This window comes from Doryrhamphus excisus, linkage group LG20 (genome assembly GCF_037039965.1).
Source record: "Doryrhamphus excisus strain RoL-2023G ecotype Guam linkage group LG20, RoL_Dexc_Guam_v1.1, whole genome shotgun sequence".
Taxonomy (NCBI): Eukaryota; Metazoa; Chordata; class Actinopteri; order Syngnathiformes; family Syngnathidae; genus Doryrhamphus; species Doryrhamphus excisus.
Genome location: NC_136376.1, coordinates 1,556,796 through 1,583,335, shown reverse-complemented (window position 1 = coordinate 1,583,335; position 26,540 = coordinate 1,556,796). Strand labels below are relative to the sequence as shown.

Genomic DNA, 26,540 nt, shown 5'->3' with positions numbered 1-26,540 from the left:
CGCTCCCTTGACTTTAATGGTTAATTAATTGGCCGTAATAAATGTCACAGTCACTGCCCCACGTAAGTGTAAAAAGAAGTTAACTCAGGGGGGCTCACTAGCTAGTGGCTAACAGCTAATAGCTCCGAATGTTAGCTCGGTCTTTAGCGTTCCCACAGGAAGAAATGATGTAAAACACGGAAAATTGGCTTTTTTGGCATTTTTCACTCAGGCAGTACGTCGGTAGCTAAAGCCCCCGGCGTGCCAACATACTTCTCCCACGTGTCCCTCGCATGTGCACGCCATGACAAGGGTAAACGTGTTTGTCATCCCAACACAGCCAGTCCACACTCCGTGTTCTACCTGAGTGGCCGCAAATATAATTTCCCTGCATAATTGGATAGATGGCCGCCGCCTGCTATCATTGTCTGCATTCATCTGAAGTGGCCCATTTGCTGTTGACATTGTTTGCAAAGACTTAAACCCCTAAACACATTTGCGCCTAAGTGCTGCTTTCGCTGGCCAAGCCACTGCAAGGGAGGGAGGTGCTTTTCTTAAGTGATGTTATTGCATGGCTGAAGTTGATTTGGCAGGGAAGGACTCAGTCGTTTCAAAACAAAAACCGCATCGATCTGCACATCACATTTTTGCCACCGAGCTATTATGGCTGTAAATCATTTTGGGTCTTATCACAGAAATCATGCATGTCCACTTTTTTTCATAACATGTTTCTCCCATACCGGCACGAAGCGCCTGAACGCATCGCCCGAGGTGCTCTCTAATTTACTTACGCCGTTAAGCAGACACTTGGGTGATGGAAGACCTGCTGTACTGTACGCTATATGGGATTCAAAACGTGTCAAGTCGGGTGTAAATCTCGCTAGCGCCTCTGGTGTAACAGATATTAATTTGAAACTCTACGCTGGCTGGACTGATGGACTCCTTCTTTTCTTTTTTTTTCACCGTGTATTTCAAAATGAAATGAGTTCTCTGAGAAGGCGAGGGGGGGGGGCATATTAGAGCCTGGATGGAGTTCTGTGCTATAATCCTTGATTGAATGAATTCTTATTTATGACCCCGACAGGCTGCACAAAAGCCGCCCCTTCAAAAATAATTACAATACAATGCAATTACTGCAGTGGCAAGTCAATTGCTTGGGAACAAGGGCAGGTTTAAAAGGGGGGGGGGGTTGTCACAGATGGTGAGAGGTAGACGTTGTAAGCATTTGAGCAACCTGGTTTGGATTAAACGTTTCGTAATACCACTTTCTTACTCTAGAGTAGTGCTTCTCGAGTAGTGGGGCCGGCCCCGCCCCCGGGGTCATCAAATGCGTCCCCATATTGGATCAGCATTTGGGACCAAATATGAGGTGAAAGAAATCCAGGACAAATTCAGTCTAGTAGTCTGCCTGGCATCATATCGTTTGGACACTTTATTAAAGGGGAAGTGCCCTTTTTTGGAATTTTGCCCATCATTCCCAATCCGTCCGTCCCCTCCGTGAATCACCACCTTATCGTGAGTACCCGAGTGATCCGAGGAGCTGTGTTGTCTGGGGCTATATGCCCCCGGTAGGGTCTCCCAAGGCAAACAGGTCCGAGGTGACGGGACAGACCAAGAGTGATTCGCGTACCGTACCTCGCCCGAATGCGGGATACCGGGGCCTCACCCTGGAGCCACGCCTGGTGGAGGGGCTCGCAGGCGAGCGCCTGGTGGTCGGGCCTTCACCCCACCTCGAAGAAGCCACACGGGATCTCCCCCTCGTAGACCCACCGGTGAAAGAGTCCGGTACATTGTGTGTTGGGTGGCGGTCAAGGGCGGGTGCCTGGGCGACCTGGTCTTCGGCGGCCAAATCTGGCAGCCGGGAAAAGGCCCCGGGTTAGACCTAGGACACGCTGGAGGGACTATGTCTCACAGCTGGCCTGGGAACGCCTTGGTGTCCTCCCGGTGGAGGAGGTGGCCGGGGACCGGGAAGTCTTCCTTACTAAGACTGCTTCCCCCGGATAAGCGGAGGAAAATGGATGGATTGATGGATTCCCAATCCGTATCCCTATTGGCATTCATCTTAAAACGGTTTTGATTTGGAAGTTTGAAAGGTTCGAGACCCACAGTCCACCGACGCTCCATTCTTTACCAAACCGTGTGATAAGCACGTTTTCAGGAAGGGAAATGTAGTCCAAATGTTGTTTTCGGATATTGTCGTCGCTTCAGGCAAAGCGTGAGCTCGGATTCAGTTGCTCCCGCTAGCAAAGTTAATGTGCAAATGAACAGCAGCTTCCAGTAAGTCGTATGCTATACCTTTTGTGATATCCTTCCTCGCTGAGAATAGATTGGCCTTTTCCTAAAGCACCGCTGGGAAGCTTCATCGCAAGCGCTTTATTAAAACATACTTCATATGGGCTCGCAATGTATCTTGATTCGTCATACCCCGGCGAGCACCTATCTACCTACCACCATAAATCATAGAGCATGCCGCACCGCCGCCGCACCGCCGCCGACGACTATATTGTTTTTTTAGCTGTATGCTTTTGCATGTTTATGGAATTGGAGCCAGCGGTACCTTTGGATTCATGTTGATTGAAAGCCGACGTACCTCCACAGAGAGCTCTCGGTAACGGCCCCCAGGTTGAAGTCATACAGCTTAGTCAGAATGAGGATCACCTGGAACGGAAAAGCGGTATTTCATTAGGAGACAACGTGCGTGGACACGTGGCTTTCTACAGTAAATTCACCTGGCCACAAGAATACCCCAAACAAGCCTTTGTTTGGATGTACTTGTACTTGTACTTGTACATGGAACGCTGGGAAACTGTACACGTAATACAGATATACTCAGAGCTGCAGAATCAAATAGACAAATAGTCAATGTTAATAGTCAAATTAAACTACACACATTTGTCTTCTTGCACAGTTGTGCGTCGTTTTTGTGTCCTTGTTAGACCCAGTTTGTGCTGCTCTCTGAAGGGAGTAGTTAACAGCATGGTAAGAGATTTTAGTTTTAGTTTTTAGATTGCTAGATGGCTTTTCTAATAATCTATTAGCCGAAACTAATGTCGAAACTAACTCAGCGGTAAGATGCCTACAATGTTACATGTTTATGTTTTTATGCTACACAGATAATGTAATAATATAATAATTTTTGTGTTGAAAACAATTACATCATTTTCCCTCATTATATTACATTATTCTCATTAAGACTTTTTCTTGTTAGATAAATTTTTTTCTATAATTTCCTTTTATTCTTGTACAATTTTACTGCTGTTTTTGTTGTTGTTTTAAAAATTCAATTTCGAGAATGTGCCCCCATCCCGCAGTTTGGACACCCCAGTCTTACATTATCATTCATTAGTAGTAGCTATGGGTATGACAATTTAAAGTGGAAGAGGCATATTGAGGAGATACAGGGAGGCTTCTGGAGCTGAAGCTAATCTAGTGCAAATGTTGATCCGAAATCAGAGAAGAACGTCAACGTGAAGCTCAAAGAAAGGTTTGGAATGCGAAGAGAAGCGAGCCATGTGTCAAAAATAGTTTATGAATTAGTCCCAGGTTTGCCGCTGGTCCGGGAACGTGACCACCCCGTCCCCCTGCCCCCACCCCCGGGGTCATGCGGAATGATACCAGCAAAGCGCGCGGTGAACCATAAAAAGCATCCTGACTCCCTTCCATTTCCCGTGTTTGCTGATGAGCGATGTTAGCAGACCGCGGTGCATTTAGCCGATTGGAGAATGTCCAGCTCCAGCGTGTGGCCTCCATGTTCTCTGGACAATGTGTTTCCCGGGAACGGGAATTGTGTCCCATAAAAGGCTGCCAAGCACAGAGGGCGCCGTGAAATGGTGTGCAAACACATTATTGTCACTCCAATGGTATTATAAAAGACTCCCCACGGGGATGATCATAACTCAGCTTAGGAAGTGGAGGAGGAGAGGAGGTGGGCGGGGGGGGGGGGGGGGGGGGGGCGGGGGGAGTCGGAATAACAATCAAGAAACAGAAACATGGCATATCAGGACTAAATTTCATAAAGCCTGGAAGATAGGTCAGAAGCTCAATTACAGTCAGTTTAAAGACATTAACCTTCCGGGACCCCCCCCCGACTGACTCATTAAAGTAGAAAGAAAGGCGTGCGAGATTCGGCGGAACAAAAGACGTGTCTTTAAGGCTGCTTTGAAGACGCTAAAAACCCAATTGACCCACAACGCCGCCTTCAAACAGCCCGTGCGCCGGGCCGGGACTAGCCGCATTACAGGTTAATTAACCAATCACACGGAAGGATAAGCATTTGCATAACTAAATGCGCCGTGTCTGCCAGGTCCGAGGCCCGAGTCGCAATCAATTTGGTGTAAAGACTCAACTAAACGGCTGTGATGTCCGCCCTGATTGCCTGCTCGGAGAGAAAAATCTCACGCCGCCGATCGTTGCACTGCGGCGGCGGATTGATTTTTTCCGATGGCACTTCATTCTCCGTCCAAGTGAGTCATCGAGGGTATGGAGGACCAAAACTGCCAAAATAATAAATAAATAAATAAATAAATAAATAAATAAAAGTGAAAATAAAAACAAAAATGAAAAAAAAATTAAATACAAAAAAATAAATATAAATGGAAATAAAAACAAAAATAAAAAAATATATACATAAATAAATAAAAGCAAAAATAAATACAAAAATAAAAAACAAGATTCAAAAATTAAAAATAAATACAAAAATAAATGTAGAAATAAATACAAAAATAAATATATAAATAGAATTACATATCAATAAATAAATAAAAGCACTCTCATAGAATAGTTTTTCCTTCTGTATTTCAAGCTGACATTGTCTGCTGCATGAAATAAATACATATGAGAGCAGAGTGCTTTTATTTATTTATTGATATGTAATTCTATTTATATATTTATTTTTGTATTTATTTCTACATTTATTTTTGTATTTATTTTTAATTTTTGAATCTTGTTTTTTATTTTTGTATTTATTTTTGCTTTTATTTATTTATTCATGTATATATTTTTTTATTTTTGTTTTTATTTCCATTTATATTTATTTTTTTTGTATTTAATTTTTTGATTTGTTTTTTCATTTTTGTTTTTATTTTCACTTTTATTTATTTATTTATTTATTTATTATTTTGGCAGTTTTGGAGGAACAACTGTTACTTTTATCAAAACGGGTACAAAGTTACCGGGACTAAAAATAGCCCAAAATGACACAAAGACAGCCGGGAGCTCTCTCGCTGTTACCGTTTTTGCCATGTTGCCATCATGTTTTGTGCTTGTGGCTCATTAACAAAAGACGACCCGCCGAATTGGGTCAGCAAAGAGCTACCTCAGAGACCGACAGACTAGCGAGGCAGATGACTGTTTGCATGATTTGTCCCTAAGTGGATACATCAAGAGTACATCACTGGAGAATATGTGTTCCCACGTCTTTGCTGTTATTGATAGCGAATGCAGTCAATTGGGAGACGCTACTATGTATGCAAATGGGGCTGGGACTCGTCACAAGTGCACTCATATGTGGAGGGATGTGTGTGTGTGGGGGGGGGACGACAAAACACGACAAATGCAGCAGAATTAGCAGTGAAAATTCAAAGTGTTTATGTTGCAGCCTGCCTTTTATGTAAATAATGGGGACAAACAAGCCCAAAATGGCTTCCGGTGAGAACTCTAAGGCTTCAAGGTAAATAGCGTTTCCATGCATCTCATTGGTTCTCTTGCAAACATGAAATTAAGTAAGAACCCTGCAAGGGCAAAAGCAGTGCATTTATTCATGTTTATGTTTTATTGATGTGCGCAAAGGGAGCTTTGCCCCGGGAAAGTCAACCAATCATTTCTTCAGATTGGCTCGCATGCTCCCTCCAAGGAGTTGGTTTTAAGTCCACCGTTTGTACAAATATTCTCTTCTGGTGGCCTTCTTTTTCTCTCCTGCTTTCTCTCTCTTTCGCAAAGAAACAGGCATTGCATCACGATTTCACCGAGCGCGCCAAATGAAAGAAACATTAAACACATGTCAAAGTCATGTGCACTTTGACCCCCCACGGGCTGAAAGCCTCCGTGGCAACTCGCATGTCAAAGCCGCTCATCCGAGCGTTCTGGAATAAACATCCCAGCATGGAGCGAGCACGTGCTATGTTCAATGACTGCTGGACCAAATCAAATCTTTAAAATAAATCAAATAAAATCCCACATCAATGCACTTTTTTTTTTTTTCTCCCCCCCCTTGTTCGAAGAGAAATGCTCAAATTTTTAAAGTGCTTCAGTGGGACGTGAGAGGCATCTCAACGCTACCGTGGTGGCCACTTTTTTTCCTACACACCGTGAGTCATTATTGCACTCTGCAATACAGCTGCGGTCCGACCTCCAAAGTGGAACGCGATCCGTTCCATGACCGTAGACTCTCCTGGGGGGCTGCAGTGGCGTGCGGCGAGGTTCTGTCATTCATTCCTTTTCTATGCCATGTATGCTGGAGCCTATCCCAGCTGTACAGGGCACAGCACCATTTAGTCTCCAATGAACCTAACATGGATAGTTTTGGAGAACATGGTACGGTCCACACGGTACTGTTATCGGATCATCCCCACGAGTGGATCTCATCATTATCCACGTATACATGGACTCAAATATTCCAATTCCATTTGGGTTATTTGCTCAAACGGAAAGAATATAACCTTTGTATACACCTCATTCCGAAAGAAAAGTGCCAATCCGAATGAATATATAATCGGATTCACAGATGTGGAATATTCCTTTCCCCAATCCGATTGAGGTATCTTGTACCCGCTCAAACGGGAGCGTTCTTCGTCGTGGTGTTTTTCTTCTTCTGTTGTTTATTGGCAGTTAGCTTTTGTGTGCATTAGCGCCATCTGTGGAACAGAATCTAAACACTTTTTTCATAAAAATAAAATATATATCTATATAAAACATGTCCCGAGCTTAATTATAAAATATTAGCAAGATTGAATTTGATCTTTTCCTGTTTAAATTTATCCCGGGTGCGTTCTTTTCACGTAACACGCAGCTCCAGACGTTCTTCGATTAAAAAAAAAATGGAGGCTCGCAATCGGCACTGGACTTTGTTTTTTATTCAAACTAAATTTCAAGACTGGACAAAGGAAAAACTGGCAATACGGAGTTATTCCAACAAGTGGAAGAAAAACTCGAGGAATCTGTATCACGTGATGTTGATGTTTACGTTTTACTGGGCATGCCCCATTGACTATTCTGTTGGATTATAGCGCCGCATGTAGACACGCGATTGCAATATTTCTTTCCATGTATACCATTGCTTTCGGAAAGGTCATTCGAAAAGATTCCATTCGGAATCATCATTCGCTGAAGTCACGTATGATGATGGAAAATTTTGTGACTTTTCAGAATGTTAAAACATTCCCAAATTGGAAAAAAAAAAAACCTTCATTCTCTGGCTTATCCAGCCCCGAGTCATTCCTAATAAAGAAGACCCTCTTCAAATATTGCTTCTTGCTAATTGGCCAGTGGAGTCAAGTTAAAAAGCCAGCACACCTTCCCATCGTGCTCCGAGGACGCCGTGGCGCCAAGCAGGAAACGTGTGTGGCGGAGCGAGAAATGCCGCCACTTTCATGTGGATGGCGCACACTGTTTTTCAACCTGACAACTGAAGGTTCTAAATTAATTTCCAGGGGACGCCCCCCCAACTTGATGAGCGTGAGTGATGCAAGCTTCTTTGTAATGAAAACGCCAGCGGCTCAAAGGGGGGGGGGGGCGGCGACACACGCTCACATCCGCTTTATTTACCTTTAGTGGCGGCTGCAAAGTTCACTGGCGGGATGATATGTATTTCCATTCTCATGAATACTCATAAAGCGTTAGACGGTATACAGTATGTACATACATACAGTATGTATGGTGCTAAGTAAACATTCCATACAGAGGGGGCTCTCCGGGGAGGAACCTTCAGCTGGCTCCCGCCTCTCAAAGCTTCCTGAACAACAACATGTCGACAACAACTAACTCCGTGTGTCAACATCCACGTGAAGCCAAAGTCAGCTTGTCAGCCGACTGCAGGTTAGAGACCGGCTGAATTAAACATGACTGAATTCAAACGTGACTTTCTAGCCATCAGAGCCGGTTCAGGATGCATTCGGGCTAGGAAGCGCAGAGGAACTCCAGAGGCGGGACGTTAGCTTCATCGTGATATCAGCTGGCGTTGATGTGCGGTCATGGAAAATACAAAATAACAGAAAATAAATATTCATATTTGTGTCATGAAGTGTTTTACAGACATCCCGCGTTTATGGCCATGCGTTGGTTCCAGGCCTGACTGCCAGAAGTGAAGTTTGGTAAAAGAGGATGGAATATCAATATTATATCAATATCAATATTAAATATCAATAACTGGAATATTTGGGCAGTTAAGAGCATAGAAAACATGTTCATTTCATTTGATTACCAAACTATGGTAATAGTGGGACGGATGGATGGGTGGGTGGTGGATGGTTGGGGGAATGGATGGATGAATGGGTGTGTTGGTGCATTGAATGGACGGATGGATGGATGGATGGGTGGACGGTGGACTGCATGGATGAATGGATGGATGATTGGGTGGGTGGATGGTTGGGGGGATGGAGGGATGAATGGGTGTGTGGGTGCATTGGATGGACGGATGGATGGGTAGGTGGGTAGATGGATACATGGGTGAGTGGGTGGATGGATGGGTGGACTGGATGGATGGATGAATGGGTGGATGGAGGAATGGTGGACTGGATGGATGAATGGGTGGGGTGGTGGATGGATGGATACATGGATGGGTGGGTGGGCGTATTGGATGTATGGATGGATGGATGGGTGGTGGACTAGATGGATGAATGGGTGGGTGTATTGGATGGACGGATGGATGGGTGGGTGGTGGACTTGATGGATAAATGGGTGGGGTGGTGGATGGTTGGGGGAATGGATGGATGAATGGGTGTGTGGGTGCATTGGATGGATGGATGGATGGATGGATGGGTGGGTGGTAGACTGGATGGATGAATGGGTGAGTGGGATGGAAGGATGATTGGGTGGGTGGATGGATGGATGGATTGGTGGGTGGGTGGGTGGATAGATGATGGATTGGTGGGTGGGTGGGTGGATGGATACATGGATGGGTGGGTGTATTGGCTAGATGGATAGATGATGAAAGGATGGATGGATACATGGATGTGTAGGTGTATTGGATAGATGGATCGATGATTGGGTGGGTGGGTGGGTGTATCAGATAGATGGATGATGACTGGATGGGGATCTCCAAGCCAACGAGTGAATAAAAGGCTTTTAGACATCTCAGCATTTTCTTGTTGCAAGAAGAAGCCTGCTTTGTTCAAGGGGAAAGAATAAATCCAGCATTAGGTGCAAATTTGCATCCATTCCCAGAGCAGGAAAATGAAGATGTGCAGCAAGAGAGCAGAGGAATCGAACCGCGGCGTCGGAATGAAGACCCCCCCTCGCACTCAGCAAAACAAACGTCTTTTCCGAAGACGAGCGCGCGATCGAAGGGAGGCCAATTGGACCAAATTGATTGTTTGTACTTTTCCAGGCTGCAAACATAGACCGGGAATGCAGTTTTCATCAGGTGAAGCCGCCCGCACGTGCCCCCAGGGGGACGGCGGGTGTGCCGCGTGCACGTTTGCTCATCCTCCTGATTCCTGAGCTGTGCTCATGAAGCGGCCGTGCTTTGAGCTTGAGAGGTTTCAGCAATCAATTCACTCCATTATGGTGGAGAGGCAGGGGGGTGGGGGGGTGGGAATTAATGAAATGGGCAGAATGTAAGATAGTTTTGCTTCAAATGCAGCTCCTTTGTGGAAAGCCAATGCTGCAAAAACAAGGAGAGACAATAAAGTGTGCTGTCTGCCATTAACAATGTGATTGCGCCGTCTCGTTGCCTTAAAGGAAGCTTTGGGAACAACAGCGGGAAATTACGTTTAATGGAGCCAAGGCTGTCTCTGTGTGGGTTTGCTGTCTGCATTTGAGCGCTGATGGCTCAGCTTGATGCGTTCACAGAAAGGGGAGAAAACAAGGGCGCATTTGAATGCAATTGTGCACGTTGTAAAGATGAGCTTTCCTCTGTTTTGCAACGCTACCATCAACACTGGCATTTTCCAACTGGAATCTGCTTGTTTTCCGTCCTGAAGTCTCGCAGAACCTAGTATGTAGAATTCCGCTGCGCACAACTAAACCAGACGGGAGTAAGAGCTAATGGCGATTTCTTTTCATATTTCCTTGGCTTTTTAGCATAATTATTCATATACAAGCAGCCTCAACAAGGCGTGTTAAAAGAAGAACAGCAGAGATGGAAGACAGTCAGTCTTTAATCCCGAGTCTCGAGTCAAAACTCAAACCAAGATAAGGCAGATAAAGTCAAGTCAAGTCCCCCGGGGGTATCTCCGAATGGTCGTCCGCTGTTAGTGTCGCAGCTGAATCGTATAAAAATGTCACGTGATCAACATTGTACCGTTCTGACTACACTTACATTTGCACATAAAACTTTGAGCCTACTTTTTAAGCTCTCATCCGATTAGACTTCATGCTTAATGACTTGGTGGGACAAACACCAATCAGACTAGATAGGACAGCTCTTGTCTGAGACTTAAATAGAACTTGCAAATGCAATATCCAATGTATTACCGTATTTTCTGGACTATAAGTCGCTCCGGAGTATAAGTTGTACAAAGCCAAAAATGCATCATTAGGTAGAAAAAAACAAACATAAGTCACTTCAGAGTATAAGTGGCACAAAGCCAAAAACGCATCATTAGGTAGAAAAAAACATACATAAGTCACTTCAGAGTATAAGTGGCACAAGGACAAAAATGCATCATTAGGTAGAAAAAAACATACATAAGTCACTCCGGAGTATAAGTCGCACAAGGCCAAAAACGCATCATTAGGTAGAAAAAAAACATACATAAGTCGCTCCGGAGTATAAGTCGCACAAGGCCAAAAACGCATCATTAGGTAGAAAAAAACATACATAAGTCACTCCGGAGTATAAGTCGCACAAGGCCAAAAACGCATCATTAGGTAGAAAAAAACATACATAAGTCACTCTGGAGTATAAGTCGCACACAAGGACAAAAATGCATCATTAGGTAGAAAAAAACATACATAAGTCACTCCGGAGTATAAGTTGCACAAGGCCAAAAACGCATCATTAGGTAGAAAAAAACATACATAAGTCACTCCGGAGTATAAGTTGCACAAGGCCAAAAACGCATCATTAGGTAGAAAAAAACATACATAAGTCACTCCGGAGTATAAGTCGCACAAGGCCAAAAATGCATCATTAGGTAGAAAAAAACATACATAAGTCACTCCGAAGTATAAGTCGCACAAGGCCAAAAATGCATCATTAGGTAGAAAAAAACATACATAAGTCACTTCGGAGTATAAGTCGCACAAGGCCAAAAATGCATCATTTGGTAGAAAAAAACATACATAAGTCACTCCGGAGTATAAGTCGCACAAGGCCAAAAACGCATCATTAGGTAGAAAAAAACATACATAAGTCACTCCGGAGTATAAGTCGCACAAGGCCAAAAACGCATCATTAGGTAGAAAAAAACATACATAAGTCACTCCGGAGTATAAGTTGCACAAGGCCAAAAATGCATCATTAGGTAGAAAAAAAACATACATAAGTTGCTTCAGAGTATAAGTCGCACAAGGCCAAAAACGCATCATTAGGTAGAAAAAAACATACATAAGTCACTCCGGAGTATAAGTCGCACAAGGCCAAAAATGCATCATTAGGTAGAAAAAAACATACATAAGTCACTCCGAAGTATAAGTCGCACAAGGCCAAAAATGCATCATTAGGTAGAAAAAAACATACATAAGTCACTTCGGAGTATAAGTCGCACAAGGCCAAAAATGCATCATTTGGTAGAAAAAAACATACATAAGTCACTCCGGAGTATAAGTCGCACAAGGCCAAAAACGCATCATTAGGTAGAAAAAAACATACATAAGTCACTCCGGAGTATAAGTCGCACAAGGCCAAAAACGCATCATTAGGTAGAAAAAAACATACATAAGTCACTCCGGAGTATAAGTTGCACAAGGCCAAAAATGCATCATTAGGTAGAAAAAAAACATACATAAGTTGCTTCAGAGTATAAGTCGCACAAGGCCAAAAACGCATCATTAGGTAGAAAAAAACATACATAAGTCACTCCGGAGTATAAGTCGCACAAGGCCAAAAATGCATCATTTGGTAGAAAAAAACATACATAAGTCGTTCCAGAGTATAACCTGTTTAACCACCTGAAGCCAAGAAGGCCAAATGATTGAATCTTTCCCCGTTCTCCCCATCTTTCGCGTTCTGTTGTCACAGCCCCCCCCCCCCCCCCCCAGCTCACAACGTTAACGTAAATGTCGTAGATTTCCCTCACTTTGACTCCGGAGCCGATGAATGAAATTTTCAAAGCTAAACATATCAGAGTGGGATTGTTTTTAAACGTGACTGGACGTTTACCAGCGTTCATTAACGGTTATCTTAGCTCCCTTCCAAGCAGCTGACATGGGACCAGTTCCCAAACAATGCAACGTTTGGCAGGCAGAAGCAGCCTCGTGGACATATGCAAATAATGCTGTCGTAGGACTGTAAGTAAAATACTGTATGTGGAAGCTACTTCCGTGGAAGCTACTTTTTGCCACATTTGGGAGAGATTTAATGGAATTCAGATGCGAGGCTCTTAGCAGCTCTTCTGCTTTGTGACGGAGCCAAATCAAGTTGTGACATATCCATGTTTTGCGTATATCTTTTGGCTCACATTTGTGTATTTTTGTACTGTATAAACTTATAAAACTGTCTGGTCTTTGAGTAAATAAAGTGTCATCTGGTTTAGTTTACAACAATAATTGGACTCCTTGCTTAGTTTTCCTCCGTACTTACGTTAACTGGGTGGATTGTGTTCAATTCCAATGACGTAGCGTTGTTTGGAGAAATGGCGACCCACTTATTTTCTCCTAATGTATTTCATTATTTGCACTGTGGTGCTTAATGCGCTTTGCTAATTACATGAGTACAATGAAGGACCAGCGGTGTGTCCAAGCTTTTGCCCGCATGAGCGGTCGGCGGCCAAACAAAGCTTTTATGGGGAAAACGTTATTTGGTGGACGTTAATGGAATTTGCAGACTTCCGAATCCGGTGACACTTGAAATAGACGCTTATTAATTAGCGTTAGTGACCAATAAAAGGATGCAACTTTCATATTTTGTGAAGTCACACATGCGGATATTGTATACTAAGAAGTTTGACTGTTTATTGGTGAACATGTCTTCAATATTTCAACTCTGTGTGACAATTAATTACGTTATTTTCCTTATAATATTCCTCAATACTTTTCTTTTCATTAGAATAGGACTTTTCCCTCTTAATATTTGTCTTTTATTCTTGTAAATTTACAGCTGTTTTTTTTAATTTTGGATTTCTTCTTCTGGTATATTTCTTTCTCATAATTATGAATTTATTCCCTTCATATTTTCACTGTATTGTCTTTATAATTATTAAAAAAAAATTTCCAGTGCCAAATTTTCCCAAAATTACAATTAGTTTGCTGTTGTGTTTGTTTCTTATAATATTTAAAAAATATATAAATCTGTTCCAGGCACCCCAAAATATTTATGAAAAATAAATTTTATAGAGTATTAAATTAATAAAAATTTATTTTGCCACTTTTCTGACCTATAAATGTCAGTAGAATGTTTTACTCTGGTATCAAACCATGCCAAAGTTTCTGATAATGAGGTTTGCGGGTTTTCTTATGGGCGTGCCTGTGGCACGATACACTCTCTCCCATTTGACCGGGATGTTGGCGGAAAGCACAAATCCGAGGAAATACACATGGAATAGGTACAGATTCTGGAAGATCTAGAAAGTTTTTTGTGCCTGTTATTGTGTGTAGCTGCTCTATAGGAGTCCTAAATTCAATACAAAGAGTGGAAAAGTGAGCAATTTAATATTGTTTATCACATTCTTTATCAAATTAATGGCAGGCACAACTTTCTTTGGCCCCATGGCGGTCGCACTTATAAAAGACGCACGGACACACCGAGGTTTGACTGTAGTCCCAAACGTAAACCACGGAGGTGGCGAGTGATAATAAGACGTCTTATTGACCAACCGTATCAAAGCAATGGCTGTTCTATGATTATGAATGACATTTTGGTGCTAAAAATGGTTTTGTTTGGTTTTTCTTACCTTATCGGGATAAGAAAAAATATACTTTGAGCTTTAATAAGTGCACTTGAAGCACGAGTTACTCTCTCTATCTCAATTTATATGTAAATTTAAAGTCGGTTTGACATTTCCTTCAAATGAAATCACATCAAATGGCATTTTTGTTTATGTATTTAAATGTGAGATTTCACTGGAAGAATAATGCAGCGGAATATCAACTCATTAAAATCCAGGTTGACATAGTTCCAAAAAAAAAAAAAAAAAACAGGGAGAAAAGAAAAACTAATCCCAGCGGATTGATTAGGAACATGTAATAACCTTTCTAATTGTGTCAGGAGTAGCAACTGGAAAACATCGTAATACACGGACAGGCCATATTCTACTTTTGGGGTTGATTTATATATAAATACTAGTATAGTTATTGGTCATGTATAACAAACTACTTGAAAGGCAAAGCAAACATTCCAATTTCATCTTGACACAAATTGCTTACTTATTTCCAACACCCGTTGATGTCTATTTGCAGCCACTGGGTCAGTCCACCATCTTTTACTAAATACGTCTATTGGAAAATAAATGGGCCATGTTTGGGCGGTGGTGGTGGAGACTGGGGGGGGGCACAGCAGTACAATCCAGTATTTTATTATCATCCGATGAGATGACATTTCAATCTTGTCACTTTGAAAACTTCAGCTGTGGAGGAAAGGAAACCACAGCAGGGTACCAATGATGGCACACAGGGAAAGGGTGATGATAACCACAGAAGAGAGAATTTCACACCGGCAGCTGAGTCACATGACCGATATGTTAAAGCGCATGCAGAGGTAGATGACGCAGCTGGATGCTGACCCCTCAAATGAGCAGATGAGTGTTTGGCAAAACCAAGTCAAGTCAGTCGTTAAAATCTGGCTAAGCTAGTTAAAACACTATATGAAGAGGTTGCCTACAGCCACAGCTCAGCTGCGGGAAAAGGCAGCATACAGAAATAAAGCATGTGTCGTCTAACCGACATCAGATGCAAAATCATAGCTAGCTCCATGCTAATGTAGGTTGCAAATCCCATACAAGCGCTAGCGATTAGCATTAGCGATTTTACAAGGCAAATTCAAACAGCTCCACCTATGACGATGAAATAGACAACCGAGATGGACATTCCGCTTCTGGAGCTGTTACATAACAAACGGAAAATACTTTCAGGCAAACGATTTCTAAGGCTCAACAACGGCGGGACCGAAACATTCAACATCTCAATGGCAGGAACGATGAAGAAACGTTGGAAGGTTTCCTATAAACACTATGGAGCGTTGTTGCCACGTCAAGGAGTATTAATACACGACACTATATAAGAAAACACACAATTAATTTTGTAGGCTGCACGGTGGTCGAGTGGTTAGCATGTTGGCCTCATAGTCAGGAGATCGGGAAGAATCGCCGCTTGGGCATCTCTGTATGGAGTTTGCATGTTCTCCCCGCGTGTGGGTGGGTTTTCTCCGGGTACTCCACCCCCCCCCCACCCCCTTTCCAAAAACATGCTAGCTTCATTGGCGACTCCAAATTGTCCATAGGTATGAATGTGAGTGTGAATGGTTGTTTGTCTGTCTATATGTGCCCTGTGATTGGCTGGCAACCAGTCCAGGGTGGACCCCGCCTCTTCTCCAGATGATGCTGGGATAGGCTCCAGCATGCCTCCACCCTAGTGAGGATAAGCGGCATAGAAAATGATGCATTGATTTTTTAGGCCAGCTTGTGTTCAATTTTGAAGGTTATGCCGTATGAAAAGTAAAGTAGAATTTGATCTGTTTTGGTGCTGAAATAAGTGCAGTGCTGCCATCGTGCTTGATAAAGGCGCCCGTGTTGGCCAATAAACATCCATCAGACTAACGCGTCTGTAATGTCTTAGTGCAGACAAAGCTTTTTAAATGACACTTTGTCATCACATCTCAATAACCTTGGCTCCATATTCATTCCCGCATTCATAAACACTGATTTGGACCATAAATGTTTGGCTTTTCAGAGCAAAAGCAACCTGTCATTTTAAAAGATTTGCACCCAGAAAGCCATCGGCTGAACTTTTATGTGTGTGTGGGTTTTTCAAATATATTTTTTGGAATGTGTCACTCTGAGTTTGGAAGCTCTCCATCACCTCCATTGATTGTGCCATGCGGTGCGTGTGGCGCTTTGGGTCGCGTCTTCAGCATCGCACGAGAAATGAAAAATCATTTTTCCTTCTTAAAATCTTCCATCGCACTGCGTCAGGCTGACCTCAGCCATATTGTTAGACATACCTGCCCACTTCCTGTCTTCATCTGGAAAATACCAGTCCACCGTATTTGTCCTTCCTTCCCTGCGCCCACCCGCTCTCATAGTTTGCTTTATTTTATAATTCATGTAAACAAAAGTCATCACTGGCTCTGCTAGAGCAGCACAGCTTCCAGGCCGTTTGGCAACACTCGGGCGGAAATTCTGGTTGAAGACCAAAATGTAATTTTCCTTATTTTTCAGGATTTTTCCCCCCCATAAAATACTTATTTTTCAGGAAAATGTCCCTCTTTTTTGGGGGGGGGGGGGGGGGTCATTTTCCCTAAATTTTGTCTTATTTTTTTGCCAAATTTTTCTGGATAAACAAAAGTCATCAGCACAGCTTCCAGTCCGTTTGGCAACACTCGGGCGGTAATTTCCCATATTTTTCTGGATTTTTTTTTTCCAGAAAATCCTTCTTTTCAGGAAAATGTCCCTCTTTTGGAGGGCGGAGGGGGTTAATTTTCCCTAAATTCTGCCTTATTTTTCATCTGGAAAATATCCTGAATTTTTCTGGAAAATTTCTGCTGGGGGGGGCAATTTTTCTGGATAAACAAAAGTCATGACTGGCTCTGCTAGAGCAGCACAGCTTCCAGTCCGTTTGGCAACACTGAAAATTCTGGTTGAAGATTATTTTTCTGGATTCTTTTTTCCAGAAAATTCCTTATTTTTCTGGAAAATGTCCCTTTTTGGGGGGAGGAAAATTCATTTCCCCTAAATTTTGCCTTATTTTTTTTGCCAAATTTTTCTGGATAAACAAAAGTCATCAGCACAGCTTCCAGTCCGTTTGGCAACACTCGGGCGGTAATTTTCCATATTTTTCAGCATTTTTTTTCCAGAAAATCCTTCTTTTCAGGAAAATGTCCCTCTTTTGGAGGGCGGAGGGGATTCATTTTCCCTTAAACTTTGCCTTATTTTTCATCTGGAAAATATCCGGAATTTTTTTGGAAAATTTCTGCTGGTGGGGGCAATTTTTCTGGATAAACAAAAGTCATGACTGGCTCTGCTAGAGCAGCACAGCTTCCAGTCCGTTTGGCAACACTGGAAATTCTAGTTGAAGATTATTTTTCTAGATTCTTTTTTCCAGGAAATTCCTTATTTTTCTGGAATAGGTCCCTGTTTGGGGGGAGGAAAATTCATTTTCCCTAAATTTTGCCTTATTTTTCATCTGGAAAATATCCAGAATGTTTCTGGAAAATTTCTGCCAGGGGGCATTTTCTGTATTTTCCATTTTCCCTTCGGGTTTTGTGAAAAATCCCCCCCTCAATTTTCAGGTCTTTTCTGGAAAACGTATTTTTGTTATTTTGCCTTCTCTTTGGGTTTCTTTTTTTTTGGATACATTTTTAATTTACTTTTTTTAGCAGTTAGTTTTTCTGGAAATGTTCCCCTGTTTCCATATTTTCCCGTATATTTTAAAAGCGGCGGATATATGCCAGAGCGGCACAGCTTCCGTGCGCTCGGCAACACTCGGGCAGAACCTCTGGAACACCAAAGTTTCCTCCTTCTTTCTGAAAATGTACCGTACTTTCCTGGAAATGTTCCCTCATTTTCCAATGCAAATACTGCCAGGTACGCTTAACACCAACGCTCACTCTGCGCTGAAGACGAGGCATGAAAACGTTCATCAGGCATCGCAGTTTGCGTTAATAAAGTCATCTCTTGATTTGACTTTCAAACTCAATCAAATTAAAATGCATAAATTTGCTCTCACAAGCTAATCATGGAGTTGTGCGTCGACCACCCGGCAATAGTTATTAAACTAATTAATCACATGCAAACTTGTCAAATAGGATTCTGTGTCTGCTTTGTCACTTTGATTAATTAATTGAAACATGAGTGAGTGTGTGTGTGTGTGGGGGGGGAGGGGTGCGGAAGGGAATCAAGCAGTGAACATCAACTGGAAGGTAGACCTCGATATGCACTTTGGGGCAAAACTACAGTCTAAGTGCAGGAGTGATGCACGCACATTCCCTCAGCACAAATCATTCATGAAAAAAGGGAACGTGTTCTTGTGCTTTGAGGAGCAAAAAAAAAAAAAAGATATTTCTTTGAATAATTCCTTGGAGGGGGGGGGGGCGAAGGATGAGGCCAGTGTAGAACTACAGGCAACCAACAAGCTAAATGCGGTCATTAGAACAAGGGCCACCTGTGCTGGCTGAAGGAACGCCCTTTCCATCAGCGGGCAGCAGCCGCCCCTCAAGGCTCCGAGCCTGCTGGATTAATGAACACGTGCACGGTGCTGACACCCAGAGGAACCACCGTGCACAGACAGGGGGCGGCGGGGATGGGGGACATCTTGATATTTGTTTTAGGCTCCCATCGGCTTCCAGACATCCATATTCCGCAGGGTTGGGAACTTACAGCAGCTCCAGATCGATAGCCGTGATAATGATGGGCCAAATGACGGAGGTGTCACTCCAGATGACAAACCTACAGGGAAGCGTCACACGGCGCTGCAGCTCATTCTGTAGTTCAGTGGAGCTCTACTGCAACTCCGCTTGGCACAGAAGCAGGACTTAAGTGTAATTTGGAATTTTAACATTGTGGGGTCCAAGTCCAAGTCTTTTGGTGCCACCTGTTGGTGGACGTCCCCAATATAAGACAATCTTTTCCAGACTTTTTTTGTTGGATATTTCTAAGTTCAATGCACGAATCAACAAACTGATTACCTTACCTAGCAACGCTACATTAGCGAACCTACACAGTCTAAAGTAGTTCAATTATTTTGGTTTGAAATGCATTGTCGCAGACAACCACAAGGTACCCCACCATGCATCACAGTACGCAAGTGCATGCAAGTATAGGATATGCTTGTCAGGATATTCCATTTTTGGTGACAAAAGCCCGTGCTTGGCTAAAATTGTTAAACATTTTCAACACCGACAATAAACACAAAACGATATATCGCCGCATCAGTGCGGATCCAAAATGGCTCCGTTGAATTGAAGCCATGCAGCAAGACGGGGAAAGATTGTGTTGAAATATTAAAAGCACTCATCGCTCATTTTCATCATCTATTTAGGATCCGGTTCGGCTTGATTCTGCAGTTCATATGACGCAAAAGTCCACTAATGAATCCGTCCGGTCGTTCGTTTTCTAAACCACACATCGTAACGAGGGTCCCGGGTGGGCCGGAGCTGACTTTGGCCGCTAAAAACATTCACACTAACCGGGAGACTCTACGGACCTGATATAAATGTTTTGGGATTGTTGCGGATGCGGGAGGAAAACGAATCACCCGCGGAGCGTGCGAACTCCACAGACCGGTGTTTCAACAGGGATTCGAACTAGAATCTCAATTTGAGGCTGACTTGCTAACCAATAGGCCACTGCAATGGATTTTGAAAATGCAAAAAGAAGAAATGGGAGTGAGACAAAATAAAAGTTATCCGTTTGCTTTTTGACGCCCCTGCACAACCTGAAGCTCCATTGTTTCAAAGAAGGGTCATGATGGCGCCCCCTCCACTGTGTCATGTGGAAAACAGGTTGAAGACGTTTTTTCTTCTTAAATGTCTTCTCTGGCAGTTGGTGTCTGATAGTTATTGAACTTCATCCTGCTCCAGTAGCAACCATCATTTGAGCCCGGGATGGTCCCGCATCTTGACTGACAGTCAGTGAGAGACTGAGACAAAGATTTGCTTTGCCATCAAGACATCATGACAGTGTGAATACCTGACACTGGCCCCCATTTTCCGAGAAAAGGCGCTTTGGAAGTTGTGTTGGGAAAATGAAGGACAAACCCCCCTACTTCATGAACATGGTACGATCTGTGATTATTCACGGAGGGCAGCTTTGTAAAAAAACATATATATAGGCTTTGCTACGCATCTTAAAATAAGTTTGACCGTTCGTATAGGCCGGGGGTCGGCAACCTGTGGCTCTTTAGCGCCGCCCTAGTGGCTCCCTGGAGCTTTCTATAGCTAATATAGCTAATATAGATACATACAGCATGTTTTGCCTTCGTTATAAGGCTTTTAAATTTTGCAGCTCCAGACACATTTTTCATTTTTTGGTCCAATATGGCTCTTTCAGGCGGCACGGCGGTCGAGTGGTTAGCGCACAGACCTCACAGCTTGGAGACCAGGGTTCAATTCCACCCTCGGCCATCTCTGTGTGGAGTTTGCATGTTCTCATGCATGGGTTTTCTCCGGGGATTCCGGCTTCCTCCCACATTCCAAAAAATTCGAGTGTAAAAATGTAACTATGCTGATATCAGACTCGGTTGCACAGTGGTTGAGTGGTTAGCACGCAGACCTCACAGCTAGGAGAGTTCAATTCAAACCTTGGCCATCTCTGTGTGGAGTTTGCATGTTCTCCCCGTGCATGCGTGGGTTTTCTCCGGGTACTCCGGTTTCCTCCCATATTCCAAAAACATGCTAGGTTAATTAGCGACTCCAAATTGTCCATAGGTATGAATGTGAGTGTGAATGGTTGTTTGTCTATATGTGCCCTGTGATTGGCTGGCCACCAGTCCAGGATGTACCCGGGGTGTCACGCCCGAAGACAGCTGGGATAGGCTCCAGCATCCCCACGAGATAAAGCGGTAGAAAATGAATGAATGGCTCTTTCAACATTTTGGGTTGCCGACCCCTGGTATAGGCTAACCTGGTGTGATGTTGTATCGGTAAATGTATCGGTCATGCTGGCACTGTAGCTCACATTTGGGCACGGCGCTACATGCCCTAAATCACATGGCCAAAGATTCGCCCGAGTATTTAGTCAATTGAATATGAAATAAAGCGAAGAATGTGGAGAAAGTCGATTCCAACCCCCCTCAGTCACAGTGTTTTAATGCACTTTTCATCATCCGGTAACCCCCCCAAAAGTCTGGTCAAGCGCCTGTGTGAATTGGGAGCCCCCTTCCATTTGATTTTGCGGATCAAAGAGGCTCCATGCAAGCGGCTCCGGCATGTTAAATGGAGTGGCTGTCTGGCTAATGAAGCGGCTTTAAACACAGGTGTCCTCCAGCGCTTTGCCATTTCCCCTCCCTTTATTGTCTATTTATAAGAATGTGATTACACGCCACAAATAACGGGCTCGCTCTGCATTAAGTATGCGCACCGCGGCGAAAGCCTCATCTCGACGTCTCCGGGCACAGACTGACAGATTGGTTCGACTCCCGTCACCTTTGGACAAAATGAGACATTTCACGGCACGCTGTATCCTCAAGATATGTGGACATCCTTTGGAGGGACATAAAAGCGTAATTGCGGCAACAGAAGAAGAGGGGGTTTGGAGGGGGGGGGGGCAGGATATCAATAAAGACCGCATCGCAGCCTCACTCTTTGCTCAGCCGTCGACATCAGCGGCCCCATCAGGACCGGCAAATTATTCACATGCCAATAACGGTCCGAGCTGATCACCCGACGCTCAGCTGGCTGTGATGGGGGGGTCAGCGAGGTCCCCCCCGTGAGCCGCATGTGCTGCTTGGGAGCTTTTTTTAAAAATCCATATGCTCATATCACAGCCCAGAGCATCGACACGGGGCGGAAGATTGAAATATTGATTCAAGTGGCAAGACATCTCCAACTAAGTGCTTTTTTTTTCGACTTTTTGGACACTTTGGACATGGCCTCGAATCATGACCCTCATGATGCGTATCTGCGACTCATCATTGTCACGTGAAACGGAGATCCGGGATGGATTTATCCATTTATCCATTCACGGTTGTCAATCATACGACTTAATCTCAACAACGTCAACAAAACTCTGTGAAATATATCATATTATTTTGCATATTGCCCTGCAGTACCTGGGTGCAACCAGCGGAGGTGCTGTTGATTCCGTGTCAACTAGTTCCCTGTTCCCTGACTGAAAGTACTCCCAAGGTACTATTTCGTTCAATAAAGGATTACAAAAGAAGAGTAGAGGCATTCATAGGTTACTATGATCCATTTTGCTTATTCGGTTTTCTTTTTTTTTTTACCTTTTAAACGTTTTTTTTGGGTTTGTGAATTAAATGCAAAAATCCTTACATTTATTGATGTTAAACATCACTGGAGAATATTCCGAAAGGGATGCAACTTGGCTAACTGTTCAAATCGGATGTCAGCGTCTGCTAAAATTAGTAGAAAATCCTCAACGGAAATGCCCGTGCTTGTGGTTGAAGAAGACGTAGTCACGGTTGCAATTCCCATGGCGTTATTAATGTAAGCTGTTTTTGATGACACCCTTACAGGAACGCTCATATTCATATTTTGAAGGCTGAAAGTGTGTTGAGAAAATAAAATAACTGAATAAAAAAACAATTTAAATGGAAAAAAGCAGAATTCTTTTTTTTTTTTTTAAATGAGCCCTCATTCATTCATTTAAATTAATTCATTCATTCTCCATCGCTTAAGTTAGAGAGCGCTGTATTTTATGTCTTTCTACTTTCTCACGCAATTAAAGTCAAAACATGAACTTGTTTTAAGTAATGAGTTCAGATATTTTTAAAAAGTTAGCATCAGTTTTGGTTAGAGCTGGTTAATGATGCTAACCAAGGTTCATTCATTTTCTACCGCTTATCCTCACGAGGGTCGCGGGGGGTGCTGGAGCCTATCCCAGCTGTCTTCGGGCGAGAGGCGGTGTACACCCTGGACTGGTGGCCAGCCAATCACAGGGCACATATAGACAAACAACCATTCACACTCACATTCATACCTATGGACAATTTGGAGTCGCTAATTAACCTAGCATGTTTTTGGAATGTGGGAGGAAACCGGAATACCCGAAGAAAACCCACGCATGCATGGGGAGAACATGCAACCTGGTGGAATTGAACTCAGGTTTCCTAGCTGCGAGGTCTGCACGCTAACCACTTGATCACCGTGCAGCCCGTGCAGAATTTTTGAATCTTTTTTTGGAACATTCCGTATGTGAAACATGAACACGTATATCTTTCCCTTTTCTGTGCATTATAACACAAGAAAGCGAATGAATTTGAGTTATTTCGACTATGAAGCCCTGAAAAAAAGTGTGAAGACTGCTTAAGTTGGGCTCTGTTTGGTTGTACTCTAACCAAGACAGAGTATGAAAACCCATACATACGTAATTTTCACAGAAAAAACACATTTAGTGCCCCAGCCCCGCACCTTTAGGGGTCTTGCTACCCTAAAATATGCTTAGATTGGACTTTAACAGCAAGCTTACGGACCACCGTAGTCCATCATAGCCTGAGAGAGCGCCCCCCCCCCACCTGATTTAAAAGAGTGTACATGCAGTTAAGCAAGAAGTCACGAGGGAGCTCATGATCCATTCCCACAATCAAGCCCGAATCGATGTAATTAAAGTCACCGTGCTTTCATGTTCCACACAATCACAGAAATCAAACACGGCTGGAAAGTCTGCTTGCTATTAAACGTGAACTCGAATGACCCCTGCAGCTCTTTTCCTCCGTGACATCTCCCATCTCCTTCTGGGAGATATGACATCTTTGCTCACATCTGACGCAAACTTGGACCACCGCATTGAAGTCATTTCCCTTTCAATGTCCCTCTTTAGATTAGATAGATTATCAGTCATTTACATCTCGTGTAGCCTCGGCTCCAGCGTCTTGTCATAAAATGCCATCAATTTTCCCCCCCGCAGTCTCCGGAGCACTTTTGGGAGAGCGCGGGAAGGCTTCCGAGAGTATAAATCTAAAATGATGTGCGGGAGAGAGTGACAAGCCCATCAGTGATGATCCAGTGAACAGTGTCCCACGGTACAAAAAGGCCATCTTTGGTGAAGACGTCCCGTGGCAGAAGCATATTTCACCACGTCGCCAACAAATCACATCACATCACATCAGGCGCGTTTGGGCTTTATTGACTGGAAATAATGCATCAACAGCACTAAAGGGACCTGGGAAAAAAAAAACCCAATATTACAATTGGCTGTTCTATTTTTGCCATTTCTAGGACACCAATATATTCATATGTGGCATGTGATTAATGTTGCTGCCACACACCCTTGAGCCCGGCGAGATTAGGCGATTACCCGAGGAGAAAAATGAATAAAATACAAGCAGAAGTCCTTTCCGGTGTGGACAAGTGTACTTGGAATATCTGGGTGGACGATAAGAACACCCGGCGATCAAATCTCCATAAAGAAACAGCAAAGGCAATGGAGGGAAGGGGGAGTGGGGGGTGAGATTAATTTGTCCCCAAAGGTCAAACTTTGTCATCGTCTTGATTGGGAGTTCCAGTGCGAGATGCCGCCTGATTATTTCATGCATAATAGATTGCAACCCAAACACCTGACATCCAGTAGCATCATGGGAATTTAAGTGACGCATTTCAAAGATATAAGGGCATGCATTTTTTTTCCCTTAGACTCCATGAGGTAGTTTGGACAAAATTGCGCATTGTGCGATCCGTCAGCCACACACTGCGCACATCATTTGTGTACGTGCGTGTGCGTAAAATCACTAACCGCTCCAACTTGTACACAAAAGACCACGTGTTGCTCCGTTTTTGACACCGATGGCTTCAAACGGAGCAACAATCGGCGCGTTAACGAGCCACAGTTTACTTTTACGCACGGAGACCACCGTGCGTAAAGGTGTTAATTATCAACGCGCGTTGCATTCATAGGTGCCACTCACGCTGCTGTTGTGTCCGGACCAGTGCACCATCGCCTGGTTGTGTGCAGAATCCCCCGACAGAGCAAAAGTGGAGGTGTCCAGGTGGGGCTCACTCTGCCTCGGGTACGGACCTTTGCCATCCTCGCCAACGCGCCGGTACTCGGTCCTGTAGTTGGAAACCCCTTCGGCAGCCTCCGCGCTCCTTTTGACCACATGGTTGTTGTGAAGTCTCGGCATTTTCGGGTAGTTTGGTTCCGTTTTCGTCGCCTCGCCAGGCGGGTCCGGCTTCTCAACCCACTCGCCGTACACGCCGGTTAAAACTTCTCTGCCGTTTTCCCACCTGATCCGATCGAACCTCCCGTCTGCTGCAGAACTTATCCCCGCCTGAGCCCCGAACTTGCCTCGGAGGGCTTTCAGCGTCAGCAGCAGAGCAAAGAAAAGCGGGGAAGTGCCGCGCGATCGCCACGGTCCCATGGTGCGCGTTTGTTCCAGCGGGAGTCAACTTGTCAAGTATTCACCGCATGTGTACGTTGGCGCCTGCCGTTCGGGGGTTGGAGGGAGAGAGAGCTGCTCTATCTTAGTCCGGGACTTGGCGAAAAGTGGAGGAAGGAGCCGTTGGAGGGGGAGGTGCTGCGCGTCAAGCAGGAGATGGAGTGACTGCGTGGATGGAGAGGGAACCTTCCGTGGACTGATTGCTTCAAATGATTGGCTGCAAGATGTTTATGTTTTGCTTCTCTATCGCACAAAAGTGAGCAAACATTTTAGGAGGCCAGTTCTATAAATGGATATACTTTAGAGTAGTCAGTGTACAGCAACGGTCTTACTGGATTTACCTGGCGGCTGCTGGAGGTCGTCTGGGTGAGACCGGGCCACATAAGTAGTCCCATAAAATATTCATTTAGTTATTAATTTTCTTCCGCTTTTCCTCACAAGGGTCGCGGGGGTGCTGGAGCCTATCCCAGCTGTCTTCAAGTCTTCAAGCGAGAGGCGGGGTCCACCCATCCACGGTAGATTCCGTTTTTATTGTCCAATTGTGCGATTCTGTGAACGTGGAACGTGGAAATCATAAGACAGGTATAAAAAGATAATAAAATAAGTGTAAGAATAAAATAAGTGAATAAAAAAAAACAATTTAAATGGAAAAAAAAATGAATTTTGGAAAAAAAATGAACCCTCATTCATTAATTTTCTACCACTTTTCCTCATGAGGGTCGCAGTGGGTGCTGGAGCCTATCCCAGCTGTCTTCAAGCGAAAGGCGGGGTGCACCCTGGACTGGTGGCCAGCCAATCCCAGGGCACATATAGACAAACAACCATTCACACTCACATTCATACCTATGGACAATTTGGAGTCGCTAATTAACCTAGCATGTTTTTGGAATGTGGGAGAAAACCGGAGTACCCGGAGAAAACCCACACATGCACGGGGAGAACATGCAAACTCCACACAGAGATGGCCGAGGGTGGAATCGAACTGGGGTTTCCTAGCTGTGAGGCCGGCGTGATAACCACTCGAACACCGTGCAGCCCCT

At 43.9% G+C, this 26,540-nt stretch overlaps 1 protein-coding gene across 1 annotated transcript in view; it reads right to left on the bottom strand.

Annotated features, from left to right (window-relative positions):
- sorcs3b (sortilin related VPS10 domain containing receptor 3b) overlaps positions 1-25,669 on the bottom strand; it is a 56,014-nt gene extending 30,345 nt beyond the window's left edge. The window contains exons 1-2 of the mRNA XM_058058274.2: positions 25,030-25,669; positions 2,570-2,637 (exon numbers count right to left, since the gene is read on the bottom strand). Of these exons, the coding sequence (XP_057914257.2) occupies positions 2,570-2,637; positions 25,030-25,482 (521 nt within the window). The 5' untranslated portion in view covers positions 25,483-25,669. The remainder of the gene's footprint in view (positions 1-2,569; positions 2,638-25,029) is intronic.
- Between the last annotated feature and the right edge of the window lie 871 nt (positions 25,670-26,540).